Genomic DNA, 27,080 nt, shown 5'->3' with positions numbered 1-27,080 from the left:
ATTGTTCCATGCAACACTAATATATTGTAATTTCTCAAATAAAATATTAAATGTTACATTTATTTTTTATCTTTACAATTCCTAAAAAGAATAGTTAAAATTGTATTCAATAAATTTGTTTTGCTTTTTTTAAATATTATATTTACAAATTTGAGTTTTAAAAAAATTTGGCCCAGCTGAAATGTTGCTTGACCGATTTTTACTTAACAGAAATACATAAATGTATAGTAATAATTAAATTATTCATAATTGTTTTTTTTAATCATATTAAGAATTACATCACCTTTTGTTTCACTTAAAACTAGAACAAAAATTATATTGTTACAAAATATGTCATTTTCATGACATTACACTTGTCAAAAAGCACAAGATATTTATTGTTTTATCTTATATAAAAGATATAATTTAGTCATGTTTTCATACATTTATGCTTTATTTTTTACAACTGGGACTTATATTAGGTCTAATTACAACACAAAGTAAGTCTAAAAATAATAATAATAATAATAATAATAATAATAATAATATTAATAATAATCTTACTATAATTTTTTGCTTAAATGAAACCTATACGATTTAAAAGGGTTTAAGAAATATTTATTCCATCAAAATTATATACAATATCCAACTTGATTTCTGAATCGTACGATATTTTAATTTTTCTATGTACTTTTATGTATATTACATAATTCTGATTTGTGATTCATTAAAAAAAAAAAGTACAAAATAAAAATAATAAAAGTTGTGATCTATATAAAATATTATATATATTTTTCATGTGTTTAATGTGTTGATTATTAAATCTCAATGTAATATGCATACAATGACATATTAAACCAGTGAGTCTTTTATAAACATGGATTTAACATGACAAAAATCTAACTTGAAAAGTTGAAAAATATTTGTTTATTTCCCCTAACCCTGCCACCAAATGTACGCTCCATTATTACATGGACGTAAAGTGACAATATCTCCGGTTTTATAATAATAAACAATTAAACACACTAACAGTTAAAAATTCTATACGTAATAAACACTACTAAAAATTAATGTGATGTTGCTATTTACAATAATTATAAAAAAAAATTTTTTAAATAAAAAAAATAAAAACATATGTATATGTTATTTTATATCCTGTAGAAGCCCAAATGCCACTATTTTATCTCCCATTCATTTAACAATATTCTATTGCAAGGTGAAATAACGTTTTAATCATTGAAAACATTTAATATAAAATATTGTTATAAATATTTACAATCATTTTTACAAAATAAATAGAAAATTAAAACATATAAATAATACAACTTTTTTTTGAATAATTTTGTTTGTGAATGAGATATACAATTGCACTTTTTAAACCAGTATTACTTATTAGAAAAAGAAAAGAAATTGTAGATAAACCTAATGGAAAAGTAAAATTCTGATTTTATTATAAACTGATTATCATTGTCTGATGAGTATTTTAAGACTCAAGGCGCCCTGTTATTTTTTGCTAAAATGTACCTATCATAAATGGTTTAAGTTAGTTCACAATGTTGTTTTTATGTAAACAACATAAGAAAAATCTATTAGAACAAAACTATAGTTCTAAAAGCAAACTTTTGTTTTTATTTTAATTCTGTAAAGCATTAAAGAGTATAGGGGAATACAAGTGCCTTTCAAACAGCAGACCTATAAGTCAGGGACGGACTACTCTGGCTCACATTATTTGTACTGTCACGGTCGTTTTGTCCAGAAGTGTATGGAAGCTGGGTGTTAACAAACTACAAAAAATAAAAATAAAAATAAAAAAAGAATCAGTAAAAAAAAATTAAAAACACAAAATTCCCGAAAGCGTGTCAACAATAAAATAAAGCGGCCATCATTGAAATTTTGTCGCCAAGGGCGCAGCAATATTTTAAAACACGTCGATTTTTAAATCAAACAAATAAATCTATCCCCTAGGACGCCTTGAGAAATTATATAAGTGAATAAAAATATTATTGTGCAATACATTGTTTTATGGTATAGGCAACCTGCGTCCTTCCATATAATGCAGACTAATAAATTAAGCTATGGACACAATTTTAATTATAAATCATATTTTTAAGTCTTAATACAGCATAGATAATTATATTGTATAACATTCATAAATTATTGTAAATTAATTAAACAATTAAAACGTGTAGTTGTTATTAATGCACTATTAATATATTGTTATTATTAAAGGGTGCCAAAACTATATTTTATTTAATACAGCAAGTTATCCAAAATTTTGAACTGAAAATGTGAAGAAATAAAAAGTAAACTGAATTTGTGTGTCACTAACAATAACATTCATTTTAACAATTGTAATTAAAATCAAATGGCATAAATCAATAACAAATTGTCTACAGACATCTATAAGCTATGAATAAATAAAATATTAAAGTAAAAAAACTTGTATATGAAAAAGAAATCAAACATTGTTTTAATTTTATTCCCTTTAGTAAATGAAAACAATTTTATTGATATTTAATTTACTATTCAATTTAGATATAATTTAAGCTAACTTTTTAATTGTAATTTATTTGAGTATTTACTTTAAAAAAAAAATGATATGTAATTACCATATATATTATATATATACATTAAGTTGGTTAATTATAATTATTAATTTAAAAAAATTAATTCGTATTAGAATAAGTTTAATATTTAATTAACATCCGACATAAATTTAAACATATGTCCATACATACACCTACATTCATATAATAATTAGTTAAAGTAATAAACATTGTTAGTCAAGTAGTTTATATAAATATATCATAAAATAATTTTGTTTAAAATAAACATTAACCAATTTGTAAAGCAATATGCAATTTTATAAATAGAATTTTATACTAATTAACAAAAATTGTTTACTTTGGCACCCTTTAATAATTAACATGCGTAGCAACACACTCACAATATTAATAAAGCAAAATAAATACAAATAGCAACATCAAAGTTATTAATTATTCTATAGTGGTTTAAGCAATAATAGGGTCATTGAATTAGGAATAATGAAAGAAAAATTGTCTCCGGTATTTTTTTTTTTCTAATTTGAAAATATTGTTTCAAGGAATAATGCTTTTTATGCATTAAAGCAATACATGACTCAGTTGTTGAGTCAACTGTTATATCATTTACAATATTTTTACAGAATATTGTACATCAATTAAGATAAAAAGCGTAAATTAAAAATCCCAAATATTTATGTAACAATGAAGTTGAATCTTGTACGGTTTTTCAAGAAAAATACAATTTAGTGAATAATATGTTTAAAACTAATTTGAACTTGTACAATAAATCATTTAGGTACGTGTTTTAATACAATTACATGTAGATATTAAAATTTAATCTAAGTAGGTAAAATAAAAAAGATCAGTGAAATTTTTATATAAAGGCCGGATGATGAATGGGAGTTAAACACTCATTGATTACAGAGGAATGAGAGGTGACGGGGCAGATGATGCTCAAGGCACTGAATCAGCCCCACTACTGACAGACGGTAGTGTACTCACTAATGAATGTGGCAGAACTGAACTGGGTGGAGCTGACTGGGAGCTTGGTGGCGCTTGTTGTGAAGGAGGTGGTGGTGCTGACCCTGAGCCAGGCACATTATCATGTGCAGTAGTAGAATGTGCTTGCTGTACTGGTAAAGATCCTGTGCCAGCACCCGCATAATATCTAAGTCATAAAATTGATGATTAAAATGTATTTCATTATTTTGTTCCATGTTACACAAACCCTCCGTTCATAGCATCAGGATTAGCTACTGCGGCAGCTGCTGCAGCTACAGCAGCTGCTGATGCGACGCTTGCAACTCCTGCTTGATGTGGATAGGTAGTTGGAGCAGGAAAATATTCTTTGTTGACACAATTACGAAGACATTCGGGTATTCGACCTACAATTGCTCTACGGATTTCACTAGCAGCCATTTCTCTTAGTTCTGTACAACTAGCGTCTGAATAAAATGCAGCATGTGGAGTGCATAGTAAATTTGGAGAATCTTTTAATGGTCCTGAAAATGTTTTGATAAATTAGAATTATCAAGAATACAAAATTATATACTAGTTATATGTACCTTGAAGTACATTGAAAGGTTCATTTTCATGAACATCTAAGGCAGCTGCTCTAATACGTCCTTGTTTCAATGCGGTTGCAAGTGCATCATCGTCAACTAAGCCACCTCGAGCAGTGTTTACAAGGAAAGCCCCTAAAATATATATTTAATTTATATTAATAACCAGAAGTTATTATTTTTAGAATATCAAAATAAACAATTATCTACCTGGCCTCATTTGTTTAATGGTAAACTCGTTTATAAGGTGATGATTATGTTCATTCAGAGTACAATGCAACGACACACAATCAGATTGGAACAATAAATCCTATAAATAATGTAAAAAGTAAAATTAATAATTCATTTTCTATAATTATAAAAAGAAATATTTTACTTGAAGTGTATAAACTCGAGTCAATCCTAAGGACTTTTCAATTCCATCTGGTAAGTAAGGATCATAGAATATTACATTAAAGCCAAAAGCTTTTGCTCTTAATGCAACTGCTGAGCCAATACGACCTTTGATAAAAAAAAAAAAAAAAATGAATTAAATTAAATTAATCTAAATGAAATTAAAATCATTTAAATTACCCAAGCCAACAATTCCTAAAGTATCTCCTCGAATACGTGCACATCCTTGAGCAGCTTCTCGTACTTGTTCAGGCCCAGTAAATTTTTTTCCTTCCCGCACCATTTGAGCTAACCAATAGGTTCTACGGTAAAGGTTCAAAATCAAGCATAATGTTGTGTCTGCCACTTCTTCTACTCCATAACCAGGTACATTACAAACTGCTATACCTAATTCACCAGCAGCCTAAACAATAAATTAATATAAAATATATGTATTTAAAGTTTGGCTATATTAGATAGTAAAAAGATTAAATGTAACATACTTTGACATCAATATTATCAACTCCACTTCCTATTCGTACAATAATTCTGAGCGTTTTAAATTTTTCTAAATCTTCTTTTGTAAGAACAATGGTATGCCACATTAAAGCACCAACAGCTTCGTTTAATACCTAAAGTAAAAAACATGATATTAGTATTAAAAAAAATAAATTTAATAGAAATAAAAATATAATGAATTAACAGGAATTTAATTTTAAAAGTATAACCTTTTCATGGATTTCAGAAGTGGATTGGGCATCACAAAAGGCAACAGTAGCCACATCTTTAAGTATAGGCATTTCTATTGAACAATCTCTGCCGTCCAACAAGGCGACCAATGGCCTAGTTTGTATAGGTCCATTGGTGATTGCTCCAGCGCCAGATCCAGCACCTCGTATAGTTGTATCGATTCGTGTTCTTTTTGTAATCATTTTCCGTTTGTCCATTACTGGACTACCAACACGTTTGTTTAATCCTTGCGTTTTGACTGTTTGTGTTTCACAAGTGTGCCTAAGACGTCCAAATCATACCAATGATAAAGGTAGGAAATCTGTAACAATATAGAAAAAACTTTTAATATTTTAACAATAAAAAAAAAATTAAAATTAAAATTAAGTTATAGTTTTCTTTCTTTAATTTATAAAAGATCACAAGGAAGGTTTCTTTTAATTTAGAAACTTTTTTTTAAGTCCTAAGTCCAGAAGCGGGAAGCGAGAAAAAAATTAAAAAACTTTGTTTGTCGATATCTGGACCATCTAAAAAGCTATAATATACTTAAAAGTTTGTTTTTAAAAATTGTGAGATCCAAACCAAACTTAACCGGGAAAAAATAAAAGTTTTCTTTTATTTCATATAACACGGAGCCGGGTCGAGGGGGCGAGAAATACGGCAAACGGTTGAACAACAATTTTATTACAGGAACTCTTTGCTTAAGTTTATTTATTTTATATACAAAATCAATCTATGGAAATATCACCGGAAACTACACACCCATTTTCTAAGTTTATTAATTCATTTTTACAATTTAATGAAAAACATTCCAAATGCAAATCAAATTTATAATTGATAAATAATAATTAAAACTTTTAAGTTACAAATTTAAATACTGTTAATATGCCAACAATAAAAATGTACATAAACAGACAATCATCTTTAACGATTTGATAATAAGAACATTAATATGTAGTTCTATGTACCTCACGCATGTTATAATTTAAAAATATAGAGCATAAATATTAACACGACGAGAACTAGACCGTGCAAAAAGTTTGCTTATCCATCAACAAACTTTTCCTTATCCAACAACATTATCGTCCTAAAATTTTCTGAAACACTGAAAACACTTCTTACATATTATCTTTCTCTCACTCATACTAAAGACAGTGTGAGTGTGCATGTGTTCTAAAGTTGGCATACAGTAAATCACTAGGGATGATTAAGGATTTATTTTAAATAAAAATAAATAAAAAACCCCTAACAGAAATACATTATGTAAGTACAGTATAAATGAGGTAAACTTTAAATATCTTATTACTACTAAACTTTCTACATTTTATTTACACGGAATAAAAATTAAGAATGAATGTCCCTTATTTTCGGATATCAAGTGATTGAAAACAATTAAAAACGTATCAAATGAAAAATATTTATGTATATTTTATGAAACTATTCGAAAAATAATAAGGTAATCTTTGCTATTACTCGTATATTTCCTACGCGCTCGTGTTACACCAAGTAAGTTTATTACAGAAACTCTTGGCTAAGAAATTGTCTAAAACCACGCGTGGGAGGGAAGTGTTATTTCAAAACAGTATTATATCCCAAATAACATCATTAGAAAAATACAACCATATGCGACCATGTGTGATGTATGGAAAACCAATAGAACAACCGCGAAACGCACTCGAAAATTGTAATGAGTATACAATAAAATAAGGTGTTTGCCATATTTTCGAAAGATAGCGATTGTGGAATTAAACACTCCTAAAGAATTAATTTTCCTGAAACCGATTATACTTGCCAAGAAAACTATACAGATACGAGATGCACCGGAAACCGACAACGACAGTTATATTTTACGCACACCATAAACCTTGTCGTCGTTGATGATAAAACGGCAATCCATACGTATATGTATTATTATCAGGTCCGTTGCATAACAGCAAAATAAACGAATCAATTTAGACAGCAAATGCAATTGGTTTAAAAATGTAATAAATCGATTAATAATTTCCATAACGTTTAGATTTGCTTAAAGAATTCGAATAGAAGATAATATGAATTATGAAGAACGTGTAATCTTTGTGGTATTATAAACGTATAGTAGTAGTGTAAAATCGTGTTACCAACATTTTATTATATATATATATGTATTAAATATATAGAACACGATACTGTACGTTTAACGTACTTTAATATCCCAATATGTACCCATAGTTTATGGCAGGGATCTTCAACCTTTTCTTTTGTAACTATAATTCCTCAACTTGACGCACATAAAAACAATTAAATAAGTTCGATCAACCTCAAAAATATGGTTTTTCAAATATTTATTTTGCCACGGCAATTGTCTTATTTTAGGATAACAAATATAAAAAAATATATATTTATATAATTATTTTATTATTTTTAATAAAAAGGTATACTATAAAAAGCCAATCAGCTGTACAGATGTGATCGTAGACTAAATTACAAAGGTACAAATGAAAGTATAATTAAATAATATCAAGAAATATTGGAGTGACAGAGTCAGAGAACACTTAAGCTCAGGTATCAGAAATAAAGAAGATTAGCGTAGGAAAGATGTGAATGACGAGGTATACTGGAAGCGGTAATTGGCCTAAATGACCTTGAATAATCTGAAAAGAAAATTTCTACTTTTTGATTGTCATCGAGATTGTCTTATTAAACAACACTTAATAATAAAAAAGTGAAATTATTAATAAATTTTACTATTATACTTGAATATATACAAAAATTTTTGTAAGCTTAAGAAAGTAACCTAACCTTTTCAAATATCGTACGTTCTGCAACACTTTGTATGAATTTAATCATGATTATTGTTTCGAGCATTAATTTTCCAAGTAAAACGTTCGAGAAGGAGAAAGAGAAAGTGAAGTGAACCGAGAACACTGTCTGCAAATAATGTATTTGCAGAAGAAACTGTTATATACAAAGAAAAAAGAAAAATACACCATGGAAAAGCGTCATAAAAATAATTCCTTTCGGTCTAAACCCACACTTCCCGCTTCTCAACCCACCAAGTAGTGCTGCATGTAGTAGAAAGAAAACTTTTTTTAAACTACTTAAAAAGCTTAAGAATGGCGCGGATTCAGAGCGGGGATATTACAAATAATATAAATTAGTTTCACCAACAAAGTTATACAAAACAAGCATCGGGGCAAGTTGTTTGGACAAAGCTCAGTGGATCCCGAAAAGTTTCGGATGCGCGCGCGTGCATGGGTAAAAGTTGATCGGAATGAACTTTGGCACAACTACCGTCGACGTTGCGAAGTTAACGGCAGGTTAACTTCACCACCACCACCACACCCCTTGTTGTCACAGTAGTTAAAAGTTTACTTTTAGAGCTGAAAAAAAATATATAAGAAAAGGAAGGGGGAAACCAAATATGAAACAAAAGGCAGAGACCGTCAAACAAGACGACGAATTTTACAACAAATGTGCAAAGGGAGTGAAAGATGAGTGGGTGGAGGGTCGGGAATGAAAATAAGTTTAAATAAAGTGAGTGAGTCCGGTCTTAAATAAAACTTCCGAAGTTCGGCGGTGGCGGCCCTCGGAAAGTTTTACGCCTTTCTATATTTTATGAGCCTCTTATTACTGGCAAAACTTCTATCTGAAAAGTTAACTCATAACCCCTCGTCCACCACCATTTTTGACTGCCGACCATGCACAACACACACAGGCCGGTGTTCTTCGTGGCAGACTTTGATATTAAATACAATTAAACCAACTTAAGGTTTAGACGGCGGAAAACCTCGAACAGCAGAAAATCGATGCGAGGGGAATAGAAATTATCGCAATAAAACTGAACTTATAACTTGTGAGCGGATGAAGTACCACGATTCTAACTCGTTCGCTCTTTATCTCCAATTAACGGTTTTAAATGAAGTCGTCATTATACCGCTCTACTATTCAAACAAATGTTTCTAAAATTTAATCATCCTCGAACACACGAATTTATGCTAACGAAATATTCAGTTTAACACTGAATTGTATATTATGATTAATCTATTGACATTTGATTTTTTTTTTTAAATTGTATATTTACAAATTATCTTGTACATACACTTTGCTAGTATACACTATATTAATTGTTCGTTACTATACATTTAACGTAATATATTATAATGATCAATAATTAAAATATACAGTCTTGTAAATTTCGTGACATATTTTACGGTAAACTCTACCGCCACTTCAATAAATGCATACGTATCATTTATCTATTATTTTATTTTCATTAATTTCTCAATTCAAAAACACTGCAAATATAGTACAAAGCAATAAATAAATTTACAACAAGAAAGTATTTAAGACATTATTTAACTCTAACGTTTTACGGTTACAATGACAAGCAAAACAGTTCATTTTCTTAATTAGGCAGACATAATAAATAACAAATTAGCTCCTAACAGATATGACATTATTAATTCCCAAGTTGGACAAATAATTAATATTATAAGTATAAATCATTTGTTTTGTCCTTATCGTTAACAGGTTTTACTTGGAATTTGATACAAGATGACTATTTAGATATCACAGAAGGCACATGTTTTTTATAGAAAGCTTTTAATTTTCAGCGTTTTTAAGTCGAGACTGCCGCCTCAAAGCTCATATCGATAGGAAGTGAACAGGGAAAGCATCGACCGGATACATTTGGTTATCAGTAGATTTATTCAATTGTGCTAGGTGGGCTAAACGAATTTGTTATTTGGCAACGCTTAACTTTCGTTTTTATTTTTTTCTTTAATTTTTTCTTTGTATTCGTTGTCCTTGATTGATATAATATAATGTAAGGTGCACTTAAAGAGTAACATTTTGAGAATCACTTATTTAAAGACCAAAACCGCCAATAATCGATGTAATTTTCTATATTATGATTTACTTTAAGTTTATGCTGCTATCAAAACTTTTTTCTTTAAAACGATAAGACTGAAAAAAAACAACAATATTGTGTCATAACCAAAATTGAACCACTTGTGCGCTGGTTTAAATATGACGTAAGTTAATAATCGCGAACATACAATACACTAGACGGCATGGGTACTTACGTTGAGTCTGTCGCACGCAGTTAACAAAACAAACACGAACGACAGGTAATAACTTACTGATCACAATTAAATATATTTAATATATCATTATAATAATTATAATTTATAGTCATTTTCATATGACGAAATTTTAAGAAACTGATGAGACGAAGAGTCATACATGACGAAAGCTGTGTCTTAACGCGCTTGAATTTGCGGATTATTTCAAAGCCGTGGCAAAAGAATATTATAACAATCGTCATTTTTTTTTTTATATAGTCTTCGGTCGTTCGTCCGCAATAAAAAAAAACAAATAACTGTCGAACATGCGCGAGAAAAGTTAATACAGTGGTGGGGAGGGCAATCACGGACAGCGCACGCCAACCGGGTGAGAACGCAGCCCTTGCCTGCCAAACAAGCGACGGCGGCGGCGGCGGCGTCGTCGTCACCACCGACGACGTCGACAAAGCAGGGTGTGCGAGAAGAGGAACACGGCTAGTCGCCGGTAATAGTGCCATTGATTTTTCCCGAATATAGCTGCTGATGTGCCGCTATTGCTCTGTTGTTACCCACTACCGCTACCGCCACTACCACCATCGTCATACAGAAGCAACGGCGGGGGCGAACAAGTGGGCAACCAAATGGAACGGGTAGGGGTGAAAGACGATGTTCCGCTCCACACCACAAACACCAACGCGTCGTAATGAAACACACGACGTCGGACTTTACCGCGTCGCGTGCGATGACGACCAGACGACGATAGTAATAATAATAATGACGACGACAAGCAGGCCTCCGGTGGATGGCGTAACGCGCGTTTTCCTTAGACGGGGCGGCAGCAACTGCTTAATGATTCAACGTAATTTCCCACATTTAACCACCACTAGCAATTATTATTCCGGTCCGCAATGTATATCGGAAGACAAGACGACAGTTGTCACAATTCGTTAAAAAACTCCAAAACGGGATATAATAAATAAATAATAATCGGTGTTATTATTTTTCTTTTTTTTTTTTGCACGCGCACCGAACCGCAAAACGATATTTTTGTTATAGATTTTTTGTTTTTGATAATAAATACGTAGGTTAACGTGTTAAATTAGAAATAATAACTTTTATAATATAATGACAATTTTTGTTATTTTTTTCGCTCCATTTATTATAAATTACAATATATTATGAATGCATTTCGTAGAACGTTATAGTTCGTAGTTTTCAGGTGGATAGTGGAAGCTTTCCTTTTGTGATGACTTATTTATTGATACTCGAATAACTTCCACTGTCCTTATACTAAACCGTTTAATAGGCCAGATGGCTTTAGACATTTATTAAATTTTTTTTTTTTTTTAATTTAATACATACCTAATTGGTTTCAAAAAGTTAATAAATAAACAAATATTTTGCAAAACAAGTAGATCAACATCAGAATATATAATAATATGCTGTAATCATCCGTTAATTATCATACGAACGAGACTATAATTCATCATTATTTGATCCACGGTTAATCGATATGTAATCAAATTTTTATATTTAGATTAATATACTATACATTATTTAATCATTAAAACCACAGATTGTTTTATTATTAAATAAGTTAAGTATAAAACAATTGTATTTTACCTACATCAGTTATAATAACATCTTACGATAAATCCACTATGGGCACTATGAATAAAATACATGTCATATAAATTACAATATGTATTATAAAATTTTTTTAATTTTCTTATTGTAATCGTAATTTTGAAAAAACCCAAAATACGTGTAGGTAATACAATATTTAAATGCTAATTTTGAATAATAATATAATAGTGCAATAGTGTATACATAAAATAATTTTAAGTTCAGAAAAATATATATTGAGTTAAAATCAGATAATTAAAATTATCATACGAACGAGACTTCATTCATCATAAATTATTCACTATTTTATGTACATGTACGTTATAATAAAAAATAATAAAATTATTTAATATAAACAAGTTTAAATAGTTAGGTTTTAAGCTAATAAATAAATTCATGTATATTCATACTTATAGGTAAGCATTAGGATACCTAATATCAATAATCAAATTTTAAATTTAATACAAATTAAGATAATAGAAACGAGATGAATACAATATTCTCATCATTAAATTTTGATCAATTGACCTCAATTTGACCATTAAATTCAACACAAAAATACTAACAAATTATTGAAAACCATTAGTTCCAACCACACCGAAATATATTTATTGTTTATTTTTATATGTTCTGCCAAATCATTTATACTTAAAAGTGATTTATAAATAAAAAATGTAATAAGTTATATATTTTAATAATTTACTATTATAATTTAATTGAAGAAATATGAAATTATTCCGTTAAAAATGTTATACAAATACAATGTATTAATATGTTTGTATCTATAGGTACTCTATATATGTAACACAATACAGAATATTAATACATAAATAATTTAGTGGCACAACTGGAACCCAGTATCAATTTAATGAAGTTACTCTTGTTAAGCTAAAATTAACAATCCTTATCTTACCGGTAGTTATACTAATGTGAATAAAATAAGAATAAAATGTTTAATAATTTAAAAACTAAATAAGTACTTCCGATTTCTTATATTTATTTTTAGAATAAAATAAAAAAAAACTGTCAATTGAATACCATCTTCATAAAATTCAATTCTTAAAAATTGTAACAAGTTGTTACATTAAAAAATTACTATTAAGTCATTTCCAAACGTTACTGATAATGTACGGCAGGTTATTATAGCAAGCAATTAAATTATTATTATATAGTCGCAGTTTTTGGCAACACGAAGGCATGGATTCTTGCCATAACTATAATTATATTTATGAACAATGTTTAGATACAAAAATAAAGTTTTGCATTTGTTAAACAATTTAAACTGAACGGTTTTGAATTAAAAAACATTCGAAATATTTCTATTAAATTAACGAAATTTTTATTTTGATATTTTAACGATTATAAAGTCTACAATTGTAACGAAAACAATTAAAGAATTAATGACAAATAATTAAGGCGAACACTTAATTTTAGAGCTCATTGGTAACAAAATCAATTAAAAAGTACTTAATAAAATTAACTATCCTACCTTTAATTACACAACCTGTATTTAAATGTATACATAGTAATTACTATAATAAATTTGAAAAAAATAAAATATTTTTTAATATTGTTTAACAACAAAATAATTATAGTCTAGGGATTAAAGATACCACTATTATAGCATTACGATTTGTACGCTTACTATTGCACACTCAAGTACTATTATTGTGATTATTATAGTGTTAAATTGACGAGGATAACGGAAATTGGTAGTTTTCGGGTAAAGTTTGTGGCGGCAAGCATTTAACGGCTGGCAGGCACTACTAAAGGGAAACTTGTGTCGGATCGAAGGGCAAACGTAACGGCCACATATTGGTTTCAAAGGGATGTTTATTATCGCGAGGTTATTGTCGCTGGATAGGGAGAGTGGTAGATGGAAGTCATTGTCGTTGCCGTCCAGTCAAAAATTGCACATATTCTCGCCCTCCATATCACCCTTTCTGCCACCACAGTAACCCTGTCTACCCTATTCCAGGCACAACTGACCGAGCAAATCAATATGAGTTTTGTTTTGGTTGTTTGTGTGTTGTATAATACTCAACTACCACCTTTGCGGTAACCTACCACTAACGCCAAGGACAGACGAACCCCCACACAACCACGACGATTCCCGTCCAAAATCAAAAGCTTCGTCGAAAAAATCTACTCTCCTCTTCCTTCGGAAAAATAAAGATTTAATTAAATCAAACAACGGTTTGCTTGAACGGTTGGTAGTAACATGCGTGACTATTCACAGACGTATAATAAATATTAACAACACACGAGTTGGAATTGATAAGCGATGGAAATGTGAGATTCAACGAGTATTTACAACTCTTATTTACAGACTATGTAAAGATTGTAAAGATACTTCATAATCTTCAATTAAATTTAAAAAAAATAACCACATATTTATATAATATACAACTATAATATTAATGGTTTTAAGTTGTTGAATATTATATTGTAATCGAATAACAATTATTAATTTTAATATTATAATTATTAGCTGTTTATATTCCAAAATTGTAAATAATAATAAAATGATTTATCACGTAAAAAATAAACTATACGCATATACAAGTACGCATATTTTATTTTAAATAATTTAGCATTTCGAGCATTTATTTTAACGGCAATCGAACTACTAGATTTAAATTAATTTTTTTATTACATATTGCTAATCAAGGTTGAGTTCCTCTTGTTGGCTAATGATTTGTTTCTGGCGGTGAAATTTAATTTACGTACGGAATATTTAAAACAACTTTTCTTAAGCAAATTCGCAGAACATACAATCTTAACCCAAAAATCGTTTAAGAAACTCTTACTATTATACAAGGTATAACAAATATTAAATATTTATAATTTATATTTTATATTCTATATACAGTACAAACCAATAGAATATTAGGCTTAGGCATACATAACATAATGATTGAATTAGCAGAGGTTGTTCTAAAAGAATGCACACTAAAAACATATAGTAGACAGCAGGTGCTATACGCGTTTACTAAAAATCAGAAACATTATCAAACGATGTTGTCAAAACACAGCAAAAATAATAAATTATGATAACACATTTCTGAATACCTATGAAATAAAATACTAATTTAATCTTATTCACATTAACATGCATCGCGTATTTACAGTTTAGCACTAAAACAGATTAGACACGTAAATATAATAAGTAAATCACAAGCAATGCTACAATATGCGTAAAAAGTCATTGATATAGTTAAATAAAAATATAGTTAATTACAGGTCCGTTTAATTTAAAATTGCACAATTAAAAATGATTTGTTCAGAAAAATTAATAGCTAACTAAAAAGGCATGCATACACTTAACTGCAGAATATAGGAAGAGTGACAAATAAATAGAACTAAAAAAAAGAAACCAGAGAATTCGATGAATTGTATTTTTATTTAACTGTCGCAAATGATAACAGTGAGTTTTACTACACTTAACTTATCACATGTTTACTATATGCGTTGCATCCCCGTAGTGAGGTATATGTATACATGATGTATTATACTTTTAATATAAACCATTAAAATAAAATCAAGATTGACTAACACTAACACCAGTCACATCATAATTTGAGGCGTAATTTCAAGTTGTTTAATACAGAAACGTCTAAAAAGGAAATAAAACGTAAATCCGATAAAAGATTTACTAACACAGCGATACAAAACCTAAACGACAATATCACGACACGAAACATTATTTATTAGGTGAAACAGTAATTTACGCATGCTCGCACACACGTTTGAAATGTTTGAATATATTACAAGTACGCCAACGATCAAGCACCATTATTAATGGTTAATGACAATTATTATTAAGTAACCGGAGATGTAACAACTGAACAACACATTTTGTCAAATAACACATAACATAGATAATGATAAATAAATTTAAAACTACACATACACACTGTGTTAATATACATTAACAAGATTTTGATTCCGAATATTGTATTTAAAATGCAAAAAGTGCTATTTGATACTTGAACAGTGTTTGTTCAACCATTGTACGTATACGTGTAGTATACAGATTGTAAATATATACGGAATACAGAAAGACGCCAAATTAAAAATACAACAATATTATGTTATCACAGCAGTTTATGGTAAATTTAAATTAGATTATAAGAGTACACCCCCCCCCCATAATGTCCAAGTTTGTGTAACCATAATTATTTACTATTAACTAATTTACATGCATTGTACACAAAACATAATTTTGGAATGCTCAGATATGCAAACTTAATCGATACGTAGAAAACACAGATAAGATTTACTGTACATTATTTTTAATAGCTATACCTAACAATAACCATAAACCAGACGCACGCGTCGCGTATTATCGACACCTGCTGCTCCGACCACTATACTATTCGCGCTGGATCAACTTTATAATATTGTTATAATAATGTACTGGTAACTAGTATTTTCTTTGTTCGGCGATAGGAATTGAGAATAGAGTGATATTTTTTCTCTCTCTCTCTCAAGCCAATAAACTTCTACTCTTCTACCCCCCTTCCCCTTTTATCAACAACCGAATCACCACGACAGAACCGTTACAATAAGACAATAACATTACGCACGGATATCGAATGTACGGTGGTGATGGGTAAGGAGTGAGAGGAGTACAGACAAGCGTTGTTTGTCGATTTAACAGTATTGCCACTGTAGCGAACGACATTTTACTTCCGACAGTAGTCTTATATACATTATGTACTACTACTGGCGAATACACAGGTGAGGGAATCCATGCTGAATGGACACATTTCGAACAAGACGACAACGTTCACGCCATTGGACAAAAAAAGTTATTTTTATATTAGTTTAATATAACCATCAAAATATACGTAGAATTTACAAACGTTATAAATTTTGTCGTAACGAAATTACTAATCAACGATGTAACAATTACATTTATAGCAATCTTATAAATTTTTTTAATTAGCAATCGGTGCACTATCGTTAAATAAAGCCGCCAACAAGGACTTGGGAGTAACGCCGACAACAGGGCCGTGTCTAACGCGTTCAATATTCATACGAGCACGCACAACCGGTTTATATATTTCTTTCTCATCTTCTCTGGTTTAGGGTCAAGAGGCGCGCCGAGACCTTTTCCACTCCTTATTATCGAACCACCCGCCGATCACCGTGTTTAATTCCGATTTCTATCGTCATGTGTGTGCACTGTGCAGTCATATTCTGAAATTATTTTACCATTGTGGTCACCGTACGGACAGTTGAAATAAAACAAGGCCTGTTTTTTTCGCGTGAAAAACGCGTATGCTTTCACCTAACATTTGATTGTGGGAGATAAAGGGGCAGGTTCTCAAATGTGAAAGTCAAATTTTGTAAACCGTCTTAAACACACCGACATATTCATAAATTATTTTTACCCGACATTTCAATAAAAAAAATGAATTGGTTAAATTGTAATTTCGATATATGGGAAAAATCCGTTTTAACGTTTATATTATACAATTATCAATGTTATTATTACTATGTATAATAATATTAATATATACTTCTATAACAGACATTTGTCTATTATACACAATATTGAATATACCTACTATTATATTTGAAGCATGCTGACCTTGTGATGTATGTGTATTATATATTTTTTTAAAGAATACCAATAAATCAATTAAAAAAGACTAATATTATAAAATATATAATTCAAATATGAGGACAATCTGAAAATTTATTTTATAAAAAAAGTGCAACATTTAAGATGAACAAGTAGTTTTAAAAACAAACATGTTTGACGACCATTCTGTTGCAATAAATCAATAATTTAATTATTATTAATTAATGGGTAAAAATTTAATTCAAACATATTATTTACTATTATTTATGTAATTAGTTCAAAACTATGGATATTTTTAGCACTATTTATTATTAATATTTTAAACATTATAAAACTTTAAAAGATTCTTTCATGTGATTATAAGTTAGAAATAGAAAGTATTAATTTATAATCTTCAATTTGTATGCTATTACCTATCCACCTAATATGATTATAATAGTTATAATATTAATTTATAGTCTGAATTCTACATAATAGTATTTTTAGAATTTTAGATGACGTGTTCTCAACAAAGTAATAAATTAATAAGAATAACATTTTTTATTAAAAATTGACTGTATGGAGTTTCTCATTTTCAATCATTGATATAGTAATTCTATCATACATTATAATAACAAATAAATTAAAAATTTTTTACTTAGATAATTCAAACCTTTTAATTAACTTGAAACAAATTAAGTATCTTTTAAAATATATTCAATTAAAAACAAAACAAAAAATAAACACTTTCTTAATAATGGAACCATACTTAGGTATACAAAATAAGTCTTTTTAAAAATTACAATTTAATAACAAACTTGTAGGAATAAAAAAATAACAATATAAAACTAAAAAAAAATTGTCCTTTTATAATAATATATCTTCTAAGTTAAATAAGAAGTTAGTTTTTATCACATATACATTAATAAATATCAGTCCTTGTTACATTAAATCAGCCTTAAAATCATTCATTGGTGCAATTCATCTGCAGGCTCATCGAACTCTGGCACTAGCCAAGGTTGATACGCATGATTAGAATCCATGGCCACACTTTCTTCCCCATTGTTGCACTGCACACAACTATACGGTGTACATGGTTGATGATTACAGTAAAATGGCGAAAGTATTGGTTGAGCATGTGGTCCACAGTTTGACTTAGGCAAAGTTTCCATAAAATTTGGCGAAATACAATTTTTATTTAAATTGGAGTGTGGTTCTAATAGTATAATTTGTTCATTAAATGGATGAAAATTGTTTGATAAAAGTGGAGGAGGTGTAGATATATACCATGGACGCATTACATTTTCATTATTTGTCAAATTTAGAGGAGACATAGGCAGAGCTGGATGCTGTTGAACATAAGATGGATGAAACATTTGACCAGAAAAGATCCCATGAATTGTTGATCCATGATTAAAGCCTGAATACTGAACGGAAGCTTCACTTTGTTCAGGACCTCGAAAAATAAATTCGTTACAGTCAACTATAGTTGAAAATACTTGATTCATATGTATAGGATTCTCTATCAATTCTCCCATATTTTGTTCAACTGGTATTAATTTTAACTGATCATATTCCACATACATTTTTTGAGCCAAATCTTTTACATATACTTCAACTGGTTCATTTTTACCATGAATACGTTGAATATAACAATGATACCCCTGAGTGCCAATAGAAACCATACATTTGCTGCCTTCCTTAAACTCCCAATTATTCCATCTACCATAGAATTTTTCTTTTTTATTATTCAACCAAATATCATACTCTGTATTTCTGTATAATTTAGGTGTCAAAGCTTTAGCCACTTTAAATGGGAATGGAGTAATACCATATTCAAGCAGCTCTTTCATATCTGTACAAGTAGCTCTCTTTTCCAAACTAATCCGGTCACTTGACCTTGAAGCTGGTAAATTTCTATCATACAACATTTCTTTTACAGCAAAATCTACACCAGATAGTTTAAAAACATTGTTGTACAACATTTCATATATAATTGCTTGACAAAATGAAATATTTACAACAGACTCTTTGACAAGAACTAAATCGTAAGTCCCTTCATAATTGAGACAAATATTTAAAGTTTTTATTGCATTTGGAGTTTCAATATTTAGAGGTATAAAAGGATGAGAATCAACATAAAATGATATATTAATTTTATATATTTTAGCAGCCACACGCATATCCAACAATTCACCATCTATTTTTGTATCAGTAATTTTGTTTGCATATTTGTCGACTGATAACTGGGTCATCTGAACAAATTCTTTGGTTTGTAGTGTAGAAAATTGTAGAAGTTGTTGTCGTACAATCATGTGGCAACTTTGGGTTAGAAACACACATTGTGAAATACATCTGAATAAACTATTGCCATCTCTAGGGACTACATGTCTCATTAATCCAACTGATTCTAACAATTCATCAATTTTTGGTGACTGGATTCTTTTAGACTTGCTTCTATTTCTTACGGATAGTGTCAACATTTTGCAACCAACTCCTAAAAAAAATATACAAAAATTAAAAAAAAAAAACATTTAAAAGTAATATTAAACGCACTAAAAATTATTTATAGTTTGTCTTCTGTCTATTAAATATATGACAATTTTAATTAATTGTGCGTTTAATATAATAAATGTTTTTTTCTCTAAATTTTTGTATATTTTTGTTTAAAATAATACCCCATTTATAATAAAAATAATTAATGACTTCAAACTATCCATTTAATTTTTAGTGCGTTATTCTTATTATCATCTTAAATTTTATTACAATCACAAAAAGTACAAACAATTACACTGATAATAATTAAATAAACCATTAAAATGTAGTAATTCTAAGACGATAATAGTTTCAGCCAACAAATTGATTTTTTATATGTGGTAATAAATAATATTACTACACCTATTGGATTTAATGTAATAAACAGTTAGGTAGTATTAAGAGTTGCAAATGTATAGATAAAAAAAAATTATGAAATTCTATCAATACAATACACAAGTGCTATATCTACCAACTTATAATAGTAGTATGGCATTATATAACATACTTCTGAATTTCATATGTATTTTCAAAAGATAATTTTAAAGATATGTGTTAAATTCCTTACATTAAATAGTTCAAAGTTAAGTTCAAAAGTAGGTATAGAATTCCTAAAACAAAATTGTTGGTACAAAACTGTTTTGTATCATAAAACTTAACATATCTTAAAAGATTAAATTCCTAACATTTTATATAAATTAAGTGTAATGAAATTTAGATAATAGAACAAATTATTTTTAAAACAATGACAGTTATAGGTATGCCAATCAAACTATCATTTATTTAACACAATATTACCTACCTACTAAATACATAGATTACCCTAATTACCGAATTCACAACAACTTAAAATCAATGTTATAGACAAATAGGTGAATTTCAGACAAAAAAAATACAAAAAATAAGTAATTCTATATTTTTAAATTAATTCATTATCAACAGGTAGTCTTCAATAACTTTTATTCAAATAAATATTAACCCAAATTAATATAAACCTATGACTTGATTTAAAATTTTCCAAGTTCAAAACGTGGCAAAGTAAAATAGTTTATCAATACATTTTGACTTGTTAATTATAATTAAAAATGTTTGTGTGGTAGTCATTTTTTTTTAAGCCAGTTTAATATTCAAGATGACAAATTAGTTTTCAATTTTCAACGTTAAATAAAAAGATTGATTAAATACATTAAGTAATTTCAACTACATGAATACTCACTGATAAACTTTTCTTAAAATCACAGAGAATTAAAAAAAAAGCCTAATCTATTAAATATTATTGCCATCCATTCTAAAATTTGAACAAATAAAACCATACCCATAAAAAAAAAAAAGCAGGCGGGTGAAAAGAATACATAAATACGTTACGTGCACACATGCTAAAGATAGGTTATGTAAATAAAAGTAAAAATCATAACATGGCAGAAGGAAGTGTATTTCTATTGATCGTTATTAATAAATTTAAAATACGTGTATGGCCGATGAAGTGTCACGTGATGAAATGTAGTTGTTTACATAAGTGCACCGCGGTAAAGTTTGTATTACATCGTCAGTGATCGGGGCATACGTATCAAGTATGCAAACAATAGTATGAGACACGACGAAGCGATGGCACTGTTAATTTTTGAGGCGGGAAACGAAAACATAGACGAGTACCTACACGACAACTCAAGATAACATTACATTATAAATATACGCAATATACTGCAGAATTCAGTATGGTGATCAATGAATTCACAACAAATTGTATGGTTCCGAATAAAGATTATCCAACAGTAATCAAATTGTTTTAAATGTATTTGTTATTAGTCATTTTTGGTTAAAAAGAATATAAATTAATTTAATTATATAACATTCATTTTTATAAATTATTTTCTAATATCTTTTTATACGATACCCCCCAATACTGGAAATTAAACGAGAAAATTTCAACATTCCCCCCTCGAGTAGTGCAATACTGTTAAGCCGACTAGATCGAGAAAAGCGAACGATCGTTAATACTATTGCAATGCGTCAAAAAATATTATATTGTATTGCATTTATAATCAACGACGACGGCAGCTGGTAAACATGATAACTGTTTAAAGCGTAGGTATCAACCACTATTGGCAGCAGCTGCTCCCGCGTGCACGCGTTTTATGATCTCCCGGAGCATTGTAGAATGTAGAACGACTGTCGGCTACCGACGCCGCCACTACGACCAATCGCGAAACGAACGCGCGCGGTACACGGCCACACGCGCCAAAACTGTCGTTTCGATGAGATTACCGATTTGTCGTCGTCGTCGTCGTCGCCCACCACCACTGACTGTTTCAGCAACACACACCGAAACGACTGCGGTACTGTGATAGTCGCGCAATGCGACCGGCCGGCCTCGTTATGGCCGCCGACGACCGACGGTGCGCGCGCGACGGTACACTTGCGTGCGTGTGCATAATATAATATTATGCGTGTACCTACCTATGTGTGCAGTACACGTAAGTAGTTGAGTGCGTGCAAGTATACATTATAATATATGATATTATATTAATATATATTTGTGTGTGAACTCGCGCTGTAATACTCTAAAACAGGTTCGTTTTTTTTTTTACAGACGACGTCGCCGCACCGCTCGGGGCAATGAAATTGTTTTAAACTGCATGCCCACACGATCACGACGATGCAATGATGACGGCAAAGTAGAAATCGAATTGATGTGATTTTCGCTTTGTCAGCATGAAAACCGAAATCACAAAAGCCAATATTCCTCGAAACGGGAACACACGAGGAGCATCCGTTTATTTCCAAATATAATTAATATTTCGCGGTACCTACACACCGCTCAACAAAATATTGCTGAAGTAATCGTTATAATCATTTCTAAACACTGCCGGACGATTATACATATTTTTAGTTAATAACTGCCGTTGGAGAATAGTAGATATATAATATTTTTACCTTTCCCCAAACCACAAAATTTTTCAAGGTCAGTTATAGATGTGCGGAAATATTGTTTTGTGATACAAATAGTCATTTTGTTCACAATATGGGCAATTTTCGAAGTATGCCGTTATATTATTATTGACAGATGTTCCTTGAATAAAGGGGACCGGATCTGCTGCATGTATGATTTGGGGTAAAACGCGGAACATTATTCGATTCACATCGGAACGACACTACCTACAAATATATATATACACAAAAATATCAATCAAAAATTTTATTGTCCGTGTGAAAAATATTCGTCACCACCCGCCAAACAAAATATATTGGAGCATTTAGAGCACGCGTATACAACACATGGTTAGTAATTACAGCCAACAAAAACATCTATAAAATTTTTTATATTATATCGATAGGTAGATGATAGATTAATATCAAAATGACCATCAGAAGAGTGTGTGTGTGACCAATTACTATTCGAATTACCACTGTTTGAAAAAAAATTAAAACTCGCGGTCAAAATGCGAAACAGCAATTATCTACAATGATGACTACTGCGTGATACCGCAATCGTATTGTACGCTTTTAATCCGCCAACAATGGTAAACATAGTTAATGAACCGGAGACGAAGTAAACACGTAGATTTTGAGTGAGAGCCGTACGGTAAAAAATCCGTTGATGGACAGAATATTATTACTATACGTATATCAGTACACCTACTCGTCGGTCTGAGGTGTTGCGCCTGTACGTTGCACATTACAATAATACGCGTGTATACATTATTATAATATGTGTATATATACAATAATGCAATCGTGTAAACCGTCGTGATTCGATTAAATGTGCGTGGTTCGTAAGCGAGAATTCCATTCGGCAGCGGGCGGCGTTCCACGAGGAAGGAACGACGACGACAGGCGGCTGCATGTGGGGCGTCCCGGTGTGAACGACGCCGCCGCCGCACAGGCAAACGTACACACACACACGACTAACACGCGCGCCCAGGTCTGTCGGTAACGCCGCGCGATCACGAAAGTGAATACCATACACTATTATACACTTCTACTACACTAGACTGGGGCGGCGGAGATAGCGAGACCGACGGCGAAGTGACTAGCGGGGCGGCGCGGTACGTGCGTGTTTTCTGGGTACGATGTGGAAAGACGTGGGCTGCCGCCGCCGAACGGATGACGGTTACGTCCAGCAAAGCCCCCCCGCGCCGACCACTCCATACAACAACGGTCCGACGATCACGAAACCGAGTCGCGTCGTCGTGCCAGCCAGCCGTGCAGACCAGTTAAAACGCGCGCGCTCTTTTCGCATTGTCATCGCCATCGCCCTTCCATTTATGGTGCCTCAATTACCACCGCCGCCGCCACCAATTGTGGTCGTTTTACTTATTACTACTACTACATCATATACACGGTTTGCCTTGACAACGACCACTTTTAATAACATTATCAAAATCTATGCAACGATCGCACATAATAATAAAAATATTAATTATGTCACGCGGTAGCTAATAATATCATTGGGTTGTCCATAACACAAGGGGGATGATTTCGTATCGTAATGATTTTAAATTAAGCTACATAATATTATTACGCGAATTCATTTCTACAAAAACAAATATTTATTCGTGGTAATAATGTACGCCCGAGAGACGACAGTTTTATCTGATTTCGATAAACGCGTGTATAAGCAATGACATCATGGAACATGGTGGATGGCATCACGTCCGAAACGATATGTCGATATTAGTTGCTATACACATATTATTGCGATAGTCGTGCTAAGAAAAAATATATTCCTTATAGTTCAATATAATAAACATTAGTAATTTAATGTGTATATTACTAAAAACGTTAAATATTTCAAAGCAATGTAATCGGTTTGAAGAAAACGCCGACGTAAGCAAATTTCCCTACTCCACTCTTCGCAGTCAGCATTAAGGATAATCGCAAAACGCTGTCGGGACGACTAAGCTTTTTTTTATTCATCAGCCGCGTGTACTTTTATGTAACAAATAACAATCTGCACTTTATCATATGTGTATAAAAAAACGTGCAACCTTCGTAAAAAAAAATACGTACAACAACAATTAATTATTATTGCTAAACCGAACTAGTGATGTTTGAACAGCACAATCAGCGGTTTTCAATTGAAAACGGATTATTATTATTATTACGATAAGATTAATAATAATTAATATTTACAAATAATGACGCGCGAACGATAATATAAAAATACCAAGTCACTGGAATTTCGCGCCAGTTTTGTTTTTCGAGGGAAAACACCCAGGATTTTCAACGAATGGTATTTATAAGTAGAAAGAGGGTTAGTAGAAGTGTCGCCCCCATATTTAAACGGAATAATAATATACCGGAGAAATCTGCTGCATTCGTCGTGCAGATCAACGTCAATCACGTTGACTAGCGCATTCAAAATTATTCACAGACAATATTTATGGTGCAGGGAAAACTTGTTCGCCGAACACACCACAAGCCAATAAGCAGCAGTGTAACGTTACAACACTATATACCGGTGACGATTTTTCGGAAGCACATGTGGAACACGTCTATTACTACTACTACTACTACAACAGTGTTGTAGAAGGTCAAGTGATTAAATATGCTGGATAGACGAGTCTCGACTTATCACAAACCGTATAAATAATAAATAAGAGTATCATGGTAAACGAAAGGTCGACTGATTTGTGTTGAACACAATACAAAATGAATACGGTACTCTACACACCGCCGCCGTATGATCGGATCGTAAAAATCATAAAATATTTTGGATCGAACGTACCTGTCGCCGCCCCCCCACCCGCGCAAACACCTTATCGGCCCGTCGCCATCCCCCCTTCTCCTCAAAAACCGTACAATTGCATTTGTTATATTAGAAATATATATAGGTACATTGTGCACAAAACAACGAGCAAATAAAATGTCGTAGTAAACGATCGCGCCGATTTACGGCGGCGGTGACACGGTAGGCCATAACGATTTATACAATTTGCCCGTTCTCGTTTGACCACATCTTAAGGCGGTGGCCGAAAATACTCGAACCGGCTAAACACAAACAGCACTTCACACTATCGTTAAACTTTATGACGTAAAAATGTAGAAACGCGTAATGTGTACATTACACGCGGGCGTGTGTAACAACGAGACACGATCATAACAAACGCCAAAACGTAACAATAACGATACATGACATTGAGAGAACACGGCTTACCTTGTTCGTCGATCACGTCGGCAGGGCACTCGTCGATGATGATGCTGTTGTAACGGCGGCGGCGGCGTCGTCGTCGGCGACAATATTAGCTGTGCGAGCAGCGTCCGCGTTGTTGGCAGGCCGACGTCGACGATGATAACCACGCGCGCAAACACACACACACACACACACTAGATCAAACACACGCACGCCAAGCGACGAGAACGCGTCGTCGTCGTCGTCGTGCACTAAAATAATGCACCGGAATCACGTTGGCGCGCGACCGCAATATCGTACCGTCGTCGTGAAATGGCGCGCACAAACTCGTCCAAGCATCGGATCGCGGAATCCGGACGGCTAACAATGATAATAACACACGATAGTAAAAACAACAAACAACAACGATATTTACCTTATTGAACGTGTATTAAATTTTATTAAATTATTGTGTGAACTATAACGCACGTTACGTGCGGCGGCGGCGTCTTTTACCGGTACACAAGATACAGAACGGCGTGCGTGGAAAAAAAAAACAATAGATATTTCGACGAGTGGCGGACGAACACGAACAGATCGTCGAACGCCGTACGCACTTGCGGAACAACAACGGTGGTCAGTCGTCGCGGTCGTAACGGATAGCAGTGTGGTGGTGTTCTCGGCGGCGGCGGCGTCGGCGGCAGCGGCGGCTGCACAATCAGGTTATGTTGGCTAGACGGTGGCCGAAACTGTTGTGTGTGCGCGAGACAAACACAAACAGCCGCCGGAAAATGGCGGACAGTCATCGGTGAACACCGATGACCGCGTTCGCGGGCACGATACGACCGTAGCGTCATCTGTTGTTCAATTATATTTTCCCGCCTTACGCCCAGCGAGTTCAAAAACAAAAAACATTGTTGTTGTTCCGCTGAAATAGATAGTTTTAAATAACTAAACTAAACTGTACATGGGTCACCGCTTAAGTATATATGTAAATTTGTCATTTAC

The 27,080-nt window shown here is 31.6% G+C and overlaps 2 protein-coding genes across 2 annotated transcripts; both read right to left on the bottom strand.

Moving 5' to 3' along the window:
• LOC113560998 (C-terminal-binding protein) lies at nt 1-26,816 on the bottom strand. Its single transcript, XM_026967160.1, has 10 exons — nt 26,118-26,816; nt 5,185-5,507; nt 4,960-5,088; nt 4,658-4,880; nt 4,461-4,585; nt 4,295-4,394; nt 4,088-4,219; nt 3,751-4,024; nt 3,525-3,690; nt 1-1,763 (listed from the first exon to the last, which is right to left on the bottom strand). The coding sequence occupies exons 2-10, from the start codon at nt 5,401-5,403 to the stop codon at nt 1,659-1,661; spliced, it is 1,473 nt and encodes a 490-aa protein (XP_026822961.1). The 5' UTR covers nt 5,404-5,507; nt 26,118-26,816; the 3' UTR covers nt 1-1,658.
• LOC113560997 (putative bifunctional UDP-N-acetylglucosamine transferase and deubiquitinase ALG13) lies at nt 18,178-22,371 on the bottom strand. Its single transcript, XM_026967159.1, has 2 exons — nt 21,428-22,371; nt 18,178-19,922 (listed from the first exon to the last, which is right to left on the bottom strand). Exon 2 carries the CDS (start codon nt 19,906-19,908, stop codon nt 18,394-18,396), a length of 1,515 nt encoding a protein of 504 aa, XP_026822960.1. The 5' UTR covers nt 19,909-19,922; nt 21,428-22,371; the 3' UTR covers nt 18,178-18,393.
• Nucleotides 26,817-27,080: the final 264 nt, after the last annotated feature.

Source organism: Rhopalosiphum maidis, chromosome 4, assembly GCF_003676215.2.
Source record: "Rhopalosiphum maidis isolate BTI-1 chromosome 4, ASM367621v3, whole genome shotgun sequence".
Classification (NCBI taxonomy): Eukaryota; Metazoa; Arthropoda; class Insecta; order Hemiptera; family Aphididae; genus Rhopalosiphum; species Rhopalosiphum maidis.
This window is presented reverse-complemented; position numbering and strand designations above follow the sequence as displayed.

Coding starts and splice junctions, on each gene's coding strand:
- LOC113560998 (XM_026967160.1), bottom strand. CDS start 5,403: ATGGACAAACGGAAAATGATTACAAAAAGAACACGAATCGATACAACT. Junction 5,089..5,184: donor CTTCTGAAATCCATGAAAAG/GTTATACTTTTA, acceptor TTTTTACTTTAG/GTATTAAACGAAGCTGTTGG. Junction 4,395..4,460: donor CTCGAGTTTATACACTTCAA/GTAAAATATTTC, acceptor CATTATTTATAG/GATTTATTGTTCCAATCTGA.
- LOC113560997 (XM_026967159.1), bottom strand. CDS start 19,908: ATGTTGACACTATCCGTAAGAAATAGAAGCAAGTCTAAAAGAATCCAG.